The following is a 16,320-nucleotide window of genomic DNA, read 5'->3' on the forward strand; positions in this document are numbered from 1 at the left end:
ATATTCCATTTTTGATAATCATATATAATTGTAAAAATGTAATCTACTGGCTGCTTACTGAGCTTCATAATACTTGGGAAGAAGAAGACAACACGATATATATATATATATATATAACCACTCCAAGAAATCCAAGTTTATTTCCAAGAATGTGTTGAGTAGTTACATCAAGCTTTGATAAATGATAAAGCTATTTATTACTAACAGTTAGAGAAAATTGTTGTATTTCAGAAGAAATGTTATAATAGAGATGACGAGGAAGTTTTGCTAAACAGAGTAGATGCGCCTTTGTTATATCCAGTATATTTTAAGATTAAGATGCGCATATCTGCACTTAGTTATCAAGGACTCTGCAGTACTGAATTTTAGCATTCAAAAAACATATGATGTCAGACACTAAGAAGAGCATATGAAAATTGTAAGATATGATATATTGGCTTTCTGGTAAAATGTGCATCAACCAGAGTGAAGTATAACGTAAAAAGAAAGAGAGAAAATATAGAATATAGGAAATAAAGATTAATTACAACCTTAAGGAAACATTATAACAAAAATGAGAAAGTTAGAAATAGAAGTTATTTATTTGAAAGTAACATATGAGAATTCTGAGGTTAAAGAATAATAGATGTTACAGAGATATTGTTACAGCGAATCAATACGACTGCAGTGTTCTAGACACATTAATCAGAATAAGCCCATTAACAATCTTTACCTGAGATTCGTTGAAATTCCGAATGTGGTTACATTAGCGCTTCAGGTTTATGGGAACTTATTGGGAATTGCACCTTTTCAGTTTTGCCAAGTTATGGATAAGATATAAGGCTTCACGCATCGAAGAATAAAATCCAAAAAGGACTCACATTCCTCCTAAGAAATGCCATAGGCAAACTGACTGGTTACGATATTTCCTTATATAGCAGGAACGCTTCTTCTATGAAATGGTGTATCATTAAGCCAAGTCAGGCAAGAGCTACTTGATAGTCCATGTGACAATCAACAGAAGCTATTTAACTGGGAGATAAAGTAAATAAAATAAAAGTGGACAAGTAAACTAAATTCAGTTGTAAAAGTAAAATTAGCAGTTTTTTCTTTACTTAGTGATACACGGAAAAGTATAATCATTATTAAAACAGGATATTTTTATTTCAGTTACAACATTACAATGGAGACTATGACTGAGCCCAATACAACAACCAACGTATTGTACAAGTAAGGCCTGTATTAGTCGAGTAATTTTGTAAATAAGGTAATATTTGTATGATCATACTTTAAAGTAGAAACAAATGACAGGCACAATGAGGAAACAAAGCGGACTGAGTTTGAGCTCGTGAGACTAATAAGAAGGCATACTTAGATTACTGAAGATTGAAAGCTACACAAAATGCATTACAAACTGTCTTCCAGTAAATATTCATATATTGTGTATTTTTCAGGAGAGAATATTCCATATACTTGAAACTTGATTTAATGTGTGAAAATAATTTTTTCCATGGGTATTAGAAGTTGTAAGTAAATACATATTCCAAAACAGTAGTATATGAAATGTGTATGGCTCCCTCTAACAGAAAATTCAGAACTATAGAGGAAGTTGCATAATGTTAAACTCATGATCTAAAATTATTTTCAAGAACCTAACTGTTGTGTTATCTATTAAATATAGTAAAAAAATTTGTTGGTTTTACATTTTGTGATGCTTAATCCCAAACTATGGTATATATATATATTTTTGTTTTATGTTTAATTATTGAAAGTTAAAAGAGAGGAGTGTTTCACAGTGTAAAGAATTTCATATTTAGTAAATTATATATAAATATATAGCTGTATTTATTGTTATATCCTAATTTTCCGTTTAAATAAGTCTGACCTTTTTAATATGCATTTTATTGTAATATTAGCCTAAAACGTTTAACATGTTTCGTAAACAACGTAAGATTTAATCTTCAAAGTTTATTTGGTACGTGCTAATAAACTCGTACATACCCATAGCTTGTGGAATATTCAGTTCAGTGGTTTAATTTAGAGGTAAATTAGATATTCTAATATATTTTATGTTTGTACTCGTTCCCTGTGGTTTAGGTGGACAACTATTGACCAAACAAATTACAGAATGCATCTAACAGGGGGAAACTACACCATGATTCAATGACATCAACAGTTCGACATGATATCAAATCCATATACAGATGGACTCAGTAATAACAACAATTCAACATAACATCAAATCCACAAACAAATGATAGACATCTAAAAAACATTTGAATCATTCTTCCAGGGTGACGAAGGAAACTCTGGTTACAATGGAAATTATGTAAACTTCATTTCATGTTCCCAGTTGTTTTTCTAAAACAACCCACCAGTGTCTGAATACATTAACAGCATTGTTGGATGCACTTGACGACTAAGATTCCTAGATTGTCATTGGATGTAGTTTAATTCTTCAGGGAGATTATAAGTCCCAAAACATGATGTTTGAACATCCCCAGACCTTCGTTCGACGTCCAGCAGCTTGTATGGTTGACATGAATTAAGGGTTAAATGATTCACAATGTTTCTGCTATACGTGAGCTCTCCCACGTGTTTGAAACACCATGAAATGAAATTCATCAATAGAAATAATAAGTTGATTTACCATCGTTTCAAACACGCACATATTGAGATTCATCAAACCACATCACCTTCGTCCATTGATCCAAAATCCTATCTTACTAGTCTTGGCACAATTGCACTATAGATTAGGAGCTTCAAAATAGGTAAAACCTATTAAATCCATTGTGGTTTCATAAACATTGTTTGTAGCCTCTAGACAAAGTGTTTTATTCGTCACCAATCCCTGTAGGTAGTTTTACTTTTGCATCGAGAGTTTCATTTAGTGAAAGATTTGTTTTGAGTGTTGCAATACATATAGGCACATTTGTTCATTTGCTTGACATTTCCTTAAGGGATAACCATGTATTATAAGCTTCCACTATCACACCCCTGTGAAGTCACTGAGGTCCTTATGCTTACCTGTGTTATGCAGTGAATAGTACTTACCACTACAGCTACTGCTTCTATACATTTTAGGAATTTGACGGAGCGTTATTAGACTCGCATTAGTTTATATATATAGGTTCTACAGAGCAGTTGCCAGCTGTAGAGGGAATCCTGTAATTTTCGGCCATTCAGTGTATTTATGTACTATTAGTTTGTTGAACTAAATATTTACTATGTTCATTATCTATTATATAAAAAAACAAGAACAAACAATTCTCTACCCCTTTGTTCCAAGACTTGCATCGCAATGATAGTCCACGGAAAGTATCATATGTTAACCGGAAATATGTTTCTTAAATAGAACAACTTCTATTCAAGTATACGATTTTCCTATATAATCAAATTGAATTACTTCAATGACAGTTAAAAAATTATCCGACAAGAAAAAAAAAAGATGAGAATATTCAGCTAACAAATTTGTTTCATGCAAACATTACTGTCATACGTAGAACAAAAATAATCGCACGTAAATCAGTATGTTACTGAAAATATGTAATGAAGTTGAAAATGCTATTACTATATTAATTATTTTAAGAAATGTTTCGATGTTATTTAATAAGAAGATAATAGAATAAGTAAATTGAAAAAAAACCTACAATTTATAAAAATAATACGTTTTTCTTATACAAATTTAATTAAAAGAAATTAAAAAAATTAAAACTAGATGAGAAACATTAATCTGTATTATCGAGAATGGTATATGGAATTGTGTGACACATCTCAACTAGTCTGAATGTTGTTTCTGATTTTAAAATTAAGATTGTGAGCGAAGCTAGTTATGTTTAAAAGAAAGGTTTAATTTTATATCATAAAGTTTGTTTCTAATTCAGAGAGCATTAATTTTTTTTATGTCCTATATTAAACTTATATAAAAATGTATTTTAAATTTTGTCATGTATAGTAGAAAAAATATGATATATATATACTTGAATTCTATTATATTTAAAAACTACAAATCTATGAATTACTTTATCTTTTGTCGAGAGAGGGCACCACGTGCGTTCTGCGTCCGCATTTCTATTACGAACCACTATGTGGTTCATAATAGGGATCGAACTGGAATTTGCTAAAACTCTAATAGAATATTCGGGCAAAAACCACCATAAAAAGCAGACTTATTCTTGAAAGAACACTCAAAACCGAAAGATCGATAATAAGCGAAATAAGTGATTTTGCAAGTATTAGACAAAGTCAAAATTAACCCAATTTTTCATATTAGTATTATTGTTTCACAAGCCTATAGCAAAATAAGCTGGGTATTTTACACCAAAACGCTGCAAATGTTCCTGAATTACTTAAAACTTGATCATTATTCATTGAAAGTTCATTTACATGGCTATAAATACATAATAGATGTTGTTCTACCTTTGTACTCGATACATATTAAACGCATGTTTACACGAAACCACAGGTAGAAAACCACTGGCTAAGTAAATAGTTCTCTTAAATGACACGGAGATTTATTTAAAGCGACGTTTTAGACCTATCTGCTTTATTTGAAAAGGCTGTTTTCTACTGGTAAAATGTTATATGGGCTTAGTGGCGATTGTTTCTTACTCTAAGCATAAAGCCAACATAAAATATACTTAAAAATTGAGAATTTAAAACCTACAAATAAGGATCGCAAAAAAGTAAACAAATTAGGCAGGAGATCTACAGCTGACAGTTTGATAAAGCTACAAATCACTATTATGACTCAACTATAAAATTATTGTAAATGATATCTACTGTAGTGTGGGATCGCACAGGAATTTTCAAAAAAATTGAGAGAGTACTTTTAAACTTAATTCGAGCACCTTAATTTTTTCATGCTGCGTAATTTTCTAAGTCCTTCACTGTACGCCATCAAAAACTCCGGAGTTTTCCTAGCGTGCACGTTAGTTGGAAACTAAATATCGTGCATTTTCTAGCGCATTAGTTGGAAACTGCCACGTGAAAGGTTCCCGATTTTGTTGTTGCATTTCGTTACTCGAATTTGCTGTTTCTACCTGGATTTCAGTGACTATATGTCAGCATGTTTTTAATAGCAGATGACGATTGTCATAGATTTCCCTACTCAGATGATGGTGATTATTCTTTCTACTGTTTCTTATAATTAGCTGAAATCGTGAGTGCGTATTCAATGTTTATTACCACTACATACTTTTCATATATCTATTGATATTTTTAAATAGCTAGTGTTACGGTAGCGGTTGTAAATGTTGTCAATAATTGCTGTTTTGCTGTTGTCTATCTTACATGCACTATTTGTGTTGCCTTATTCTAGGCTGATGAAAAACATACACATGTGTCATGTAGACCTAACAAGGTAAGCATGTTACAGAGTCTGCTTACATTGCATTAATTTGTGTAGCATTACCTTAGCAGAAATATTATTTCATCCTGATGAGATTGCTTTGTAACTGCTCGTGTTTTGTTACATTACACTGCGAGATTGATGGAAACCGGTCATGAAATATGTGATGATACAATCTTTACCTTCAAGAGGATCCTTTGAAAACAACTTTACATTTTGTTTGTTGTAGTTGCATACCAGTATATGTGTTTATATTTTGTTGTACAATGCAGCAGTAAATTATTTAAAAACATATAAGATTCAACTGAACGCATACGCACGTATGTAGCTTAAAATTTATTCCCCATAAATGTACATAAAAACTTAAGAAACGAGATTAGTAAAAATTTCTCATTGAAAAAGGAATGATATGGATTGTCAAACAAGTACAGAAACAAGTTGAATCAAAACGCAAAGATTACATTTTCAAGCCTACAACTAGGAACTCTAAGAAAGTAAACAAACAAGGCTGGAAATAGTGTCTACATTATTTTCTCAAGCTGCGAATCCCTATTCTGACGTCACTAAAATTGATAATTACTGTAGACATGGAGTCAAAAATAGGGATTTGTAGCTTAAGAAAATAATGAAGACACATTAATGTTTTTAGTACCTAGTTGTAGACTTGAAAATATAATATTTGCATTTTGATTGAAGTTGTTTTTACTTTCTTGACAATTTCTATTTCCTCTTTTTAAATTATGTTTCTCCAATCTTGTGATATATATGTATAAGAACAACCAATGATTAAGTATAGAGTAATAGAAAACAAAATCATTAATTTTATTTCTACATCCTATTTTAGTTGATATCGCTATAAAAACCTCATAAATTATAATCAATCATCAATTTATGGAGGTATATTTAATTTAACTCTGTGACTTTCTGTTGTTCTTTAAAAAGGGCAGTTGTTAATATCTTTCGTCATGAAATAATTTAACTAAAGTTAAACGCAACCAAAATACAAATAATTCAAACAATGCTAGGAAGATTTGTTTATTTGTTTGGTTGCAATTAAGCACCAAGCTACACAATGGGCTATTTGTACTATGCCCACCACGGGTATCGAAACCCGGTTTCTGCCATTGTAAGTCCGTAGATATATCGCGGTGGCACTGGGGTATGCTGGGAAGAAACCACACATTGAATACCTAAAATAAAATATGATTTATCTTTAATGCTTAACATTCTTGTATGGGCTTATCTACAATTAATAGTTATAATAATGCAGTATAATCTTTACATTTCTTGTTAATGTGGGATAAGTATATGCTTCTATTGATTTTCTATTTGGTTTCATTTAGTTCACAAAGAAGAAACACCTAAATAAAAAGGGGAACTTCAATACGAGGAACATATAATTAATAGTAAAACCTTAAATAGGAGAAACGTAATTAATAGTAGGATCTGAAATACGAGAAACATTTGATTAATAAAAGGATCTTAAATAGGAGTCTTGAAAGATATAACAGATCAGTGGTAACATTGTAGCTCTACCATTATCTCTGTACAAATTGAAACCGACATTAATAGTATCAGTCCTCAATATTTTAATCAACTTTTGACATAGAAAGTTAGTGTGGCAATACTGGTTACCTGATTTTACTAAGTATTTTATGTAAGATTTGATTTTAACTTAACACTGGTGGAATCTGAAAACATAAATATACTTGAAAAATCACAAATTACAAAGAATGTTAGGAACAAGGCATAACAGTATTACAAGAAAGTAAGTTTACTCTGGTCAAATGTAATTAGCATATGTAGTTAAGTTAATATTAATTATCGTGTAACTACTTTTATCACTCAGAACATGATGTCAAAATAAACAATAATTTAGGCAAACCTAATATATATATTTTGTCTTATTTGCGATTCGTTACGTGGAAAATAAACAATAAGCAAACAGATTGTGTTAAGACTAAATCATTATGTTTCTATTTTTCAGCAAATTATTTACAAAAATATATATGTATATATTTGATTATAGTATATATACATATATATATATATCAATGAAAGTATGTCATATAACTGAACGTGCATCATAATGTGATATTTGACTAGGATATATTTGGGTCATAAACACTGCCATACTGCCATCAATGAAATTTATTGTTTTAATAAGGGGGATATTTTATCGTGAACTTACTTTTACATAAGGTTTTACGACCCTTTCTTTGTAAGATAGTGGTCTGTGCATGTAATAAATCAATGGACGTTTCAGGGAGATAACTTCATTTTAAGTTTGTGGTAAGTCGGACGTAAAAAATCACAAATTTAATTTCCTGTAGAAAAGCTAACGCTCGTATCTTACATTTTATAATCCTTTTTAGCTTAGGGTTCATCAGGTATTGAATTCAATAATGATTCCAACGCATAGAATACTAAACATACTGAATACTTTGATTATTGAAGTACTTCTACCTCTTTCGGTTCCTTAGTAATAAATGAAAATAATCACATTAAATTTTTCTTCTAGAGATGCCTCCAGAAATCCTGTAAAATATCAATATTTGCACAAATTCACACCGGAAATTGGATTAAGTATATTCTTTGTCTGTTTAGAAATTAGTATTAACATCACATTGCAAGCTCTGGTCAATTATAAAGTTAACCAGGTTAAGACTCTGAACTTCACATGCTCAAAAAACAAATTAAATATACATGTGGTTGCAGCTGTATATAAACAATAAAAAAGTTGTATATAAATACATTAAAAGGCATTAAGGACCTTTAGTTCAAATTTTATTTCAATTTAATGTTTATTATGATTCACAGACAACGTGTAATAACATACAAACGAAGATGGTTTCTTTGTTTGATAAATGTTTTAATAAAGATTTTTCTTTCAAGATTCAAGTTTGATTAAATTGTACTGAATAAAACACGTGAATTCCATTCTCGATACTTTTGTCATGAACTGATATCTATTTTCCAATGAATCAAAACTGATCTGAAGTTTCAAAGATGTCTCCCACTTAAGAATAATATGTTAAATTACCATATTATGACCTATCATTCGCGTTCCTAGTACTGAAACCATATGTTTGAAATAAGTGCTTTTATTTTTGAAAATAAGTATCTGTAATCGTAGAAAATTATTCCTGTTATTTTTTAAGGTTCAAAAATCCTAGTAACACTTCAAAACTTTTTAGATGCATGCATTGTTAATACAGGTCAAGCACAGATGAAACTAAAAATAATAGTATTAACTGGAAACTCTTTGTACATATACCGAATTTATGGCTAGTAAAAAACGCATTCAACATTCTTTAGCGTTTTCGGCAAATGTCATTTCTTTCAGTTAAAACAAGTATATCGTCTTTGATTTTCTTGTCTCATTTACATCCACAAAATATCACATTTTCTATACCAAGGTATACCTTACCAATACAAATCTAACGGTATTTCTATGTGATTAAATACAAGCGAAAAAGTTTAAATTTTCTCGTGGGCAATTTAAATATAACCATGTTAGAATTATAGTGCTTTTTATTATGTGATAAAGTAAAACTATTGTTCACTGTTACTTTTTTTAATCATGTTATGCTTTGTTATTACAAAGTTTGAGAAAACTAAAAACTTAAATTACTTTAGAAATAGAACGAAATAGATTAAAACCAAATATAAAGAAAGTGAACAAGTGATTGAAATGAAAATACATCGCGTCAGGTGTGCTACAGTAGACAATATAAACCACACTGACAATTCAAATGATACTATTTTAAAAGTTGAAAATATTCTTTAATTTGAGAGGTTACAGTTTCTACGAATTACATTAGACTTTGATTTGCTTTTCTTAGAAAAATCTATGAACTATATATTATATATACATATATATATATATATATAAACACGCAAACGCACATATATTTTATTGAGGTCAACAACTGCTGTTCCATAGGTGAAACAGCAGTAAGTCTAAGATCCCCGCAGTAGACACAACAAATAACCCAATGCGGCTTTGCTCTAAAACAAACAACCTAAATTTGTATAAACAGCAAAACTTTTCATTATTGAAATCATTATATACAGTGTTAAACAATAATTATTTGCAATGAAATTACAGCCATTTTAATTATTTCCAAATATTTCTAATGGAAATTATATAGATATATATTGCCTTTTCTATTATAATTTGCAGCACTAGGTATATATATATATATATATATACAGTCTAAATATTCGATCAACTAAAAACACCTAAGTTATTACTTGTATAGAATGAACTAGCAAAATATTGCTGACGAATGGTTTATGTTTATTTTTAGTGTAAAGTATTTGATAATTTTGACATTTTATACCTCTGCATTAGTTAGCAACGACAGATAAAATTTTGTTTTTCTCATGAAGAAAGAATGATAGTTTTTTTGTTGTTGTTGTTTATTCCCACTTGGAAAGATTAAGAGATTGAGTGTTTTTTTTTTTGACACACATAGAAGCACAGGTAGAGTTTATCAAGCACATTATTATTAGATCTAAATTATCTATAAATAAGATTTAGGTTTGATATATTATTGTTTCAATTAATAATTATGTACTAAAATGCCATTAAATAGGGGAAGTGGTATTTTCACAACACAAAATTAACTAAAAGTACACACAACTAATTGACCTATGTATCCACCAGTATTCATATATAACAAAAACAAAAGACTCTAGGCACGTTGGGGTGATAGGTGTACTTATTTTATTACATATTTATACTGACCATAACAGAAAGTGTTACTTTAAAATATTTAATTAAATGATTTACCGATCACATTTAGTGTGATGAACAGGCTCTTCTTAGGTACAGTACTGACTTGACATTCGTACTGGCCAGCATCATCTCTTTGTGGATATTTCACCTGAAGCATCCAATCGTCTCTGTCATCACGGTGTATGACTTGAAATTTATCACTACTGGAGTATATAAAGCGACCAACAGTCAGGACATGAAGGTCCTTTCTCCTAATCCATGAAACCTGAGCCAAAAATAATTAAAATGTTAATGTAGAATCTGTATAAATAAACACTAACTTATTAAAAACGTTTAATCCATTATAGGCAATAACTTGAGGGTCTCTTGAAATGAAACAAAGTTCAATAATCTGTCTCCAACAGCAGGGTTTGGAAGACAATATTATTGGGTAAAATTATGTTTCTTTGCAAAAAAAATCTTTAAAACAAAGTGGCTTAAAGTTTGATGCCGAATCCCAAAATATACTTATCATAAATATGTCACATCGACTCACTATCGATATTAGCAGATTGACATCCCGTTAAAACGTCTTATCTTAAATCCAAGACAAAAAGTGTGAAGTTCAGGTTCGCAGAAAAAATCTTATTAAACAGTTACACCTGAACTCAGTCATCTATGACAGGTGAGTATATTAATAGTTAGACACAATATGGATACTAACTTGCCTCTTGAAATCGATAATTATAATGTACATTACATGAAAATGTTTTTATCGTGCTCACAATATATTGAAGAAGTGAAATAAATGAAAAAAAAATGGGTAATATATACTAAGTACTACAGTATGGACAGAATCGCCATAATACAGTTACGTGATTCTGAATTAGAACACAATCCATATACCGGTAAGAAACCCGTAAATAAACTCGCATTTTATAAAATATGTGTAGTAAATGGGTAATATATACTAAGTACTACAGTATGGACAGAATCGCCATAATACAGTTACATGATTCTGAATTAGAACACAATCCATATACCGGTAAGGAACCCGTAAATAAACTCGCATTTTATAAAATAGGTGTAGTAAATGGGTAATATATACTAAGTAATGCAGTTAGAATGGATTTGTCATTAACATACTTACATGATTCTGCATTAGAATGGAGTCTACATACTTGGAAGGAACCCTGAATAAACTCGCAATATTTAAAGTAAGTGTAGGAAATGGTTACTACATATAATTAGTACTGTAATTAGGATGGATTAGTCATTAACACACTTACGTTATCCCGCTTTAAAAGAGAGTTAAGCATGATTGACCAATTCGTAGATCAGTATTTCTACATGGTTCATTGTCAATTACTTATGAAAATAAATAGGATTCGGTATAGTTCCAAATTAATCATGGGATACATTTATATTTTGAAACTTCTCAAATTGTAGGAGTTATTTACTAATTTTAGTAATACAAGCAGTCTTGATTTTTAGTGTGGTTATTATCATTAGCATTTATCGAATGTTACTTTTTACAAGAATATTTTTGTCCCTTAATCATAAACCAATTCGTAAAAGGTAAAAAAAAAACACAAACAATATATCACTATTAACAAGAGTATTTGATAAATTAATGAGAAATGTGTGCATTATAATTGCCTCTAAATTTTCTTATTTCTCTTGTAGAAGTAAAGGGAAAATGATGAAATGAGGATAAAATGAAATATATCAATATATAGAATGATATTGTAATGTTTGTCCATTTCTTGTCTATAAAGCTTCTGATTAGACTGATGAGACTAAAAAGTCTGGTGAATAGAAAAGTCATCGTCATGCTTTCAGTTGTGATAGCAAGTAGACTTTTGTAAAAACGTTTCTCAATATGTTAGTTACACAAGAGAAAAATAATACTGGCAGGATTTTTCTTGGACTTTGAGTAGTTGTTTATAAAGTCAAAGCACTTTCGATTACAGCCAAATGTACTATTTATGTCTTCTAAGTATATTCGTCCCCCTTTTGCCGTTTAGTTTTCTTGTTGAACTTGCCATAATATCATTTTATACTAATCTTACATGGATTACACATAACTGAAAACATGCTCATCACTTACATGGATTTATCGTATATAAGGTCAGATTACTTTTGTGGATAAACTCTTCAATACTTATCACTTCTGTACATACACTATGGACCCATTTCCCCCCTTATTACAACAATAATTTGCTGCAATTTGGAAAACTTCCAAACATGATATTTCTATGTGAAATTTTCAAAGGTGTAGCGTCATAGCCGCTTATTTGATTTTGGAGAAAATATATCCAAATTGTGGCAACAAAGATGTGTATTTTTTCATTTAAGGGGATTTTCAACAAAACCTGTCTGATAAAAGAAGTGCTTTGGATGATCGCTTATAACATTGCAATATCGTGTAACTAAAATACGATGAAAATCATATGGACTGTACAAGAAGAACATATATTGTGTATCTTCAGTATTTTTATATACTAATTATTTACATTGTATGTAATTTGACAATATTAACTGCAAACGGTCAAGTCACACTATTTAATTGTTTTCTGCCTTAAGTTGCATTTCCATATTCCTTTACATGATTTACCATAGCAATATAGCTAAAAGGTGCTTATGTTTCATCTGTCAGCAAAGTATAGGTGACTAGAAATTAAATACCTGATGTTAACTCAGTGAACGTTCTACGAAATTGTATTCTACACACGACGACAGCTACAAAAGTAACTGCTGGCGTTTTTTTTGGGGGTTTACTTTTGCTGTTACAGACCAGAAATGATAGAAGTAAAATAACTTATATCTATGTTGCAAAAATAATGTTTGGTTTGTTATGAATTTCGCGCAAAGCTACACGAGGGATATCTGCGCTAGCCGTCCCTAATTAAAAAATGAAATACTAGAGGGAAGGCAGCTAGTCATCACCACCCACCGCCAACTCTTGTACCAACAAATAGTGGGATTGACCGTCACATAATAACGCTCTCACGGCCGAAAGGGCAACCATGTTTGTGCAAAAATAAGTTTTGAAACAGTGTTTTTTTTTAGAATCATGCACCAACTATAACATACGTCATAGAGCATAAGGTAAATCCATTAATTGCAAAACAAAAACAACAATTTTAACGCTAGTAGGCGAATAAAAGATCTTATTGATTTGCAACTATAGCCCCATATCCTCAATTGTAGAGTGAAATAGCATAAAGCACAAATGCGAGCCAAAGACAGCAAAATCCACAGTACTCAAAATGTATAAGTTAGTTATACAAACAGTATCGATCTACGGTATTGAAAATAATTATGAAAATACATCGGTGATACGAAAACAAAAGTGACAAACAATGAGTTGTTGCAACTAAATGTTCAGTTTGTTATTAGTACATTATTACAGGAAATACAAAGGAAAACCAAATAAGTTGTAATTTTTTGTTGTTTACATATAAGTATATCATTGTATAATAGTAAAATGTTGTTCTAAAAGTTCTGTATTAATTCACAGAATTTATCCAAGTTGTTTGGTTGCCGTTTGGCCGTGTCAGTTTCCATTCCTACTAAATAATATTGATATCGTAATTTTGTCAAAATCAAGTACTTGTTACCAGTATTATATCGCTTCTTTTTACACCCAGGTATCGTTTCTTCACATAAGCTGTGATCACAGGCCTTGTTCCTGAAGAAACGAGACGATAGATAAGAATGTGCTTATACCTGTCAGCAGTCAGGGAGGTAACAACTTTGTACAGTTCTTCAACATAAATACCCAGGATGCAGCCTCAAGTTTCTAGATGTTGTACGTTGACCTGTTTACCATTTTCATATATGCATTCGTCTGTAAAGAGCAACTTCTTATTGCTTTGCCACAGCTTTGCTCAAAACGTTTTACGTCTGAAGTCCATTTCAGGCTTTTGTTTTGCTGAGAAATGGTTTTGAGCAATAAGGTTACTTCGCGCTAATGCGTATCGTACTCTTCTGGAGGTAACATTCACACCTGTATTTACGGTTAGGTCATTGGCAAGCTCTCTACGAGATTGTCGTATATAACGTCAAAAGAATATCCCGAGTTACTTAAAATATATTCTCAAGAGTTTTGGTTTCTACTTGGACTGATTATATAATCAACAGTACTAATATTACGAGCCATCTTCAGAATTTCTACACAACTAATACTACAACATGGAATTTCGCCTCAATTTGTTGACTGAAATATCCTTCATTAGGCGAAACTTTAATTTCTGTATTTATTTAGTGCTACCATCCTAGTGCAATAAACCATCTACTATTGGAAACAGTAGAATTGCCTAAAATGTCCTTTTAGAGAAGGCATTATGTTAATATGTGTGTGATTGGTGGAATGAAAGCAACTTATAGTGTAAACTGTTCAAACATGACTTTACTCTAGTGCAAGTTTCCATACAATATAAAATACTATCTACATTTAAACCCGTTTAATTCACTGTTTCCGTAGTTACTTCCAATACCGTATATATATAGTAGTTGATATATTTAACAATTACCAACATTAAATAACTAAAACAAATTCGACTGTATCACTCGAGGTACACGGCCAATTTATTTAAAACATTCATGATATTTTCATTTTTTATTTTAGAGTTAGCCATTGGTTTAAAACGGACGATTCAAGAAGAATGAGAGCCTTACGTGTAGGGTGATGCAGTAGAATGTAAAGTGCTGAAGCAATATATTATTATGCGTAACTAATCATCACAAGTCTAGCATATTTGATCTTTATGTGGAAAATTGTAGCATCATATTTTCTCTTTTTATCATTTTTAAAACGATAGATTTCTATAGTCTTTAAACATTTGACTTAAGCAAATTATATAGTGAAAAGTGTCTATTATGATGTATTGACATTATTTCTATTAATATTAGTTCAATCAGGTCAGCCGAATTATGAAAACTTTCACTTCCTAATATTTCAAATACTGTCAAAAGATGGCGCGAAATGCACTAACTTTTCCCAAACTTAAAGGACTACACGCATGTTTGTAGGTTTATGCATATATATAACTCTCATATTTATTACGATATTTTTGTGTCTTTTCTTTAAGAAACTAGAAAATACAAAATTTTATAAAATTATTCTCTCTCGATGTTATTATTCTATACATTGAAAACAACGTCTTCAGGTAGTTTTGATAAAATAAGTATTAATAATATACTTTTATTGATATCGATTTTTGTGTGTGGTATGAGAAGTAATAGATTCTGTACTAATGTTCACAGGATGCAGCCTTCAGTGTATCGATTTAGAATAGAAGTATGTGACATTCACTGAATGCAGATATATTCACATTTATACATAAATACAACTTTCAAGAATATAACTGAATTGAATTTACTCAGTAGGTTTCATATGGTATCATAATTCAAATCAAAACAGCAGTATATAAATAGAAATAAACACATACTTTAATCACCTGATATCTATTCAGTCAAACTTGGACATAAAATTATATATTTTAATTAAATATTTATTTCGAAACTAGAAATAAAACTTGAATTCCATTTTAACATTTATACAATTGATGCAAAATTGAGTTTCTTTATCATTCTTTTTTCAAGCTACATATTAATCAAAATGCTCTTAATTACGCACGGGATAGTGACCAGTTCACACTAGCAATATGCACAATAGTGTGAGAAACTAGAATATGTTCAATACTAACGTAATTTTCTGCACCCTTCATTAACGCATATGGTGAATATTTAGTAAGTAAAATAACATTATCTGTTTGGGAATTTCAGTATGCAATGTTATCAGGCGACTATTAAATATAGTTGTCAAACTATATTCAGATTTAAAATAATCAGTACGAAAAGTTCTACAGTATCTTTTGACGTTATGCAGTTCTAGCTACTTTCTTAAATAGCTCTTAAGTGAATAGGAAAATTTTATGCATGAATAGAATGTTACAACAACTCCTTACTGAATACGTGTGTGATATTGTGATGCAATTCTAAAATGTTACAACAACTCCTTACTGAATACGTGTGTGATATTGTGATGTAATTCTAAAATGTTACAACAACTCCTTACTGAATACGTGTGTGATATTGTGATGCAATTCTAAAATGTTACAACAACTCCTTACTGAATACGTGTGTGATATTGTGATGTAATTCTAAAATGTTACAACAACTACCTTACTAGAAGTACGTGTGTGATATTGTGATAGTAATATTAAATGTTAACACTAACTACCTTACTTGTAAGTAGTAG

General features: G+C 30.4%; 1 protein-coding gene across 2 annotated transcripts in view; it reads right to left on the reverse strand.

Annotated features, from left to right (window-relative positions):
- Positions 1–16,320, reverse strand: part of LOC106456917 (zwei Ig domain protein zig-8-like) — a 262,886-nt gene that overhangs the window by 21,463 nt on the left and 225,103 nt on the right. For both annotated transcript variants that reach the window (XM_022382871.1, XM_022382876.1), the window contains exon 3: positions 10,128–10,338. In XM_022382871.1, coding sequence (XP_022238579.1) covers positions 10,128–10,338 — 211 coding nt within the window. The remainder of the gene's footprint in view (positions 1–10,127; positions 10,339–16,320) is intronic.

Source organism: Limulus polyphemus, unplaced genomic scaffold (assembly GCF_000517525.1).
Source record: "Limulus polyphemus unplaced genomic scaffold, Limulus_polyphemus-2.1.2 Scaffold13, whole genome shotgun sequence".
Classification (NCBI taxonomy): domain Eukaryota; kingdom Metazoa; phylum Arthropoda; class Merostomata; order Xiphosura; family Limulidae; genus Limulus; species Limulus polyphemus.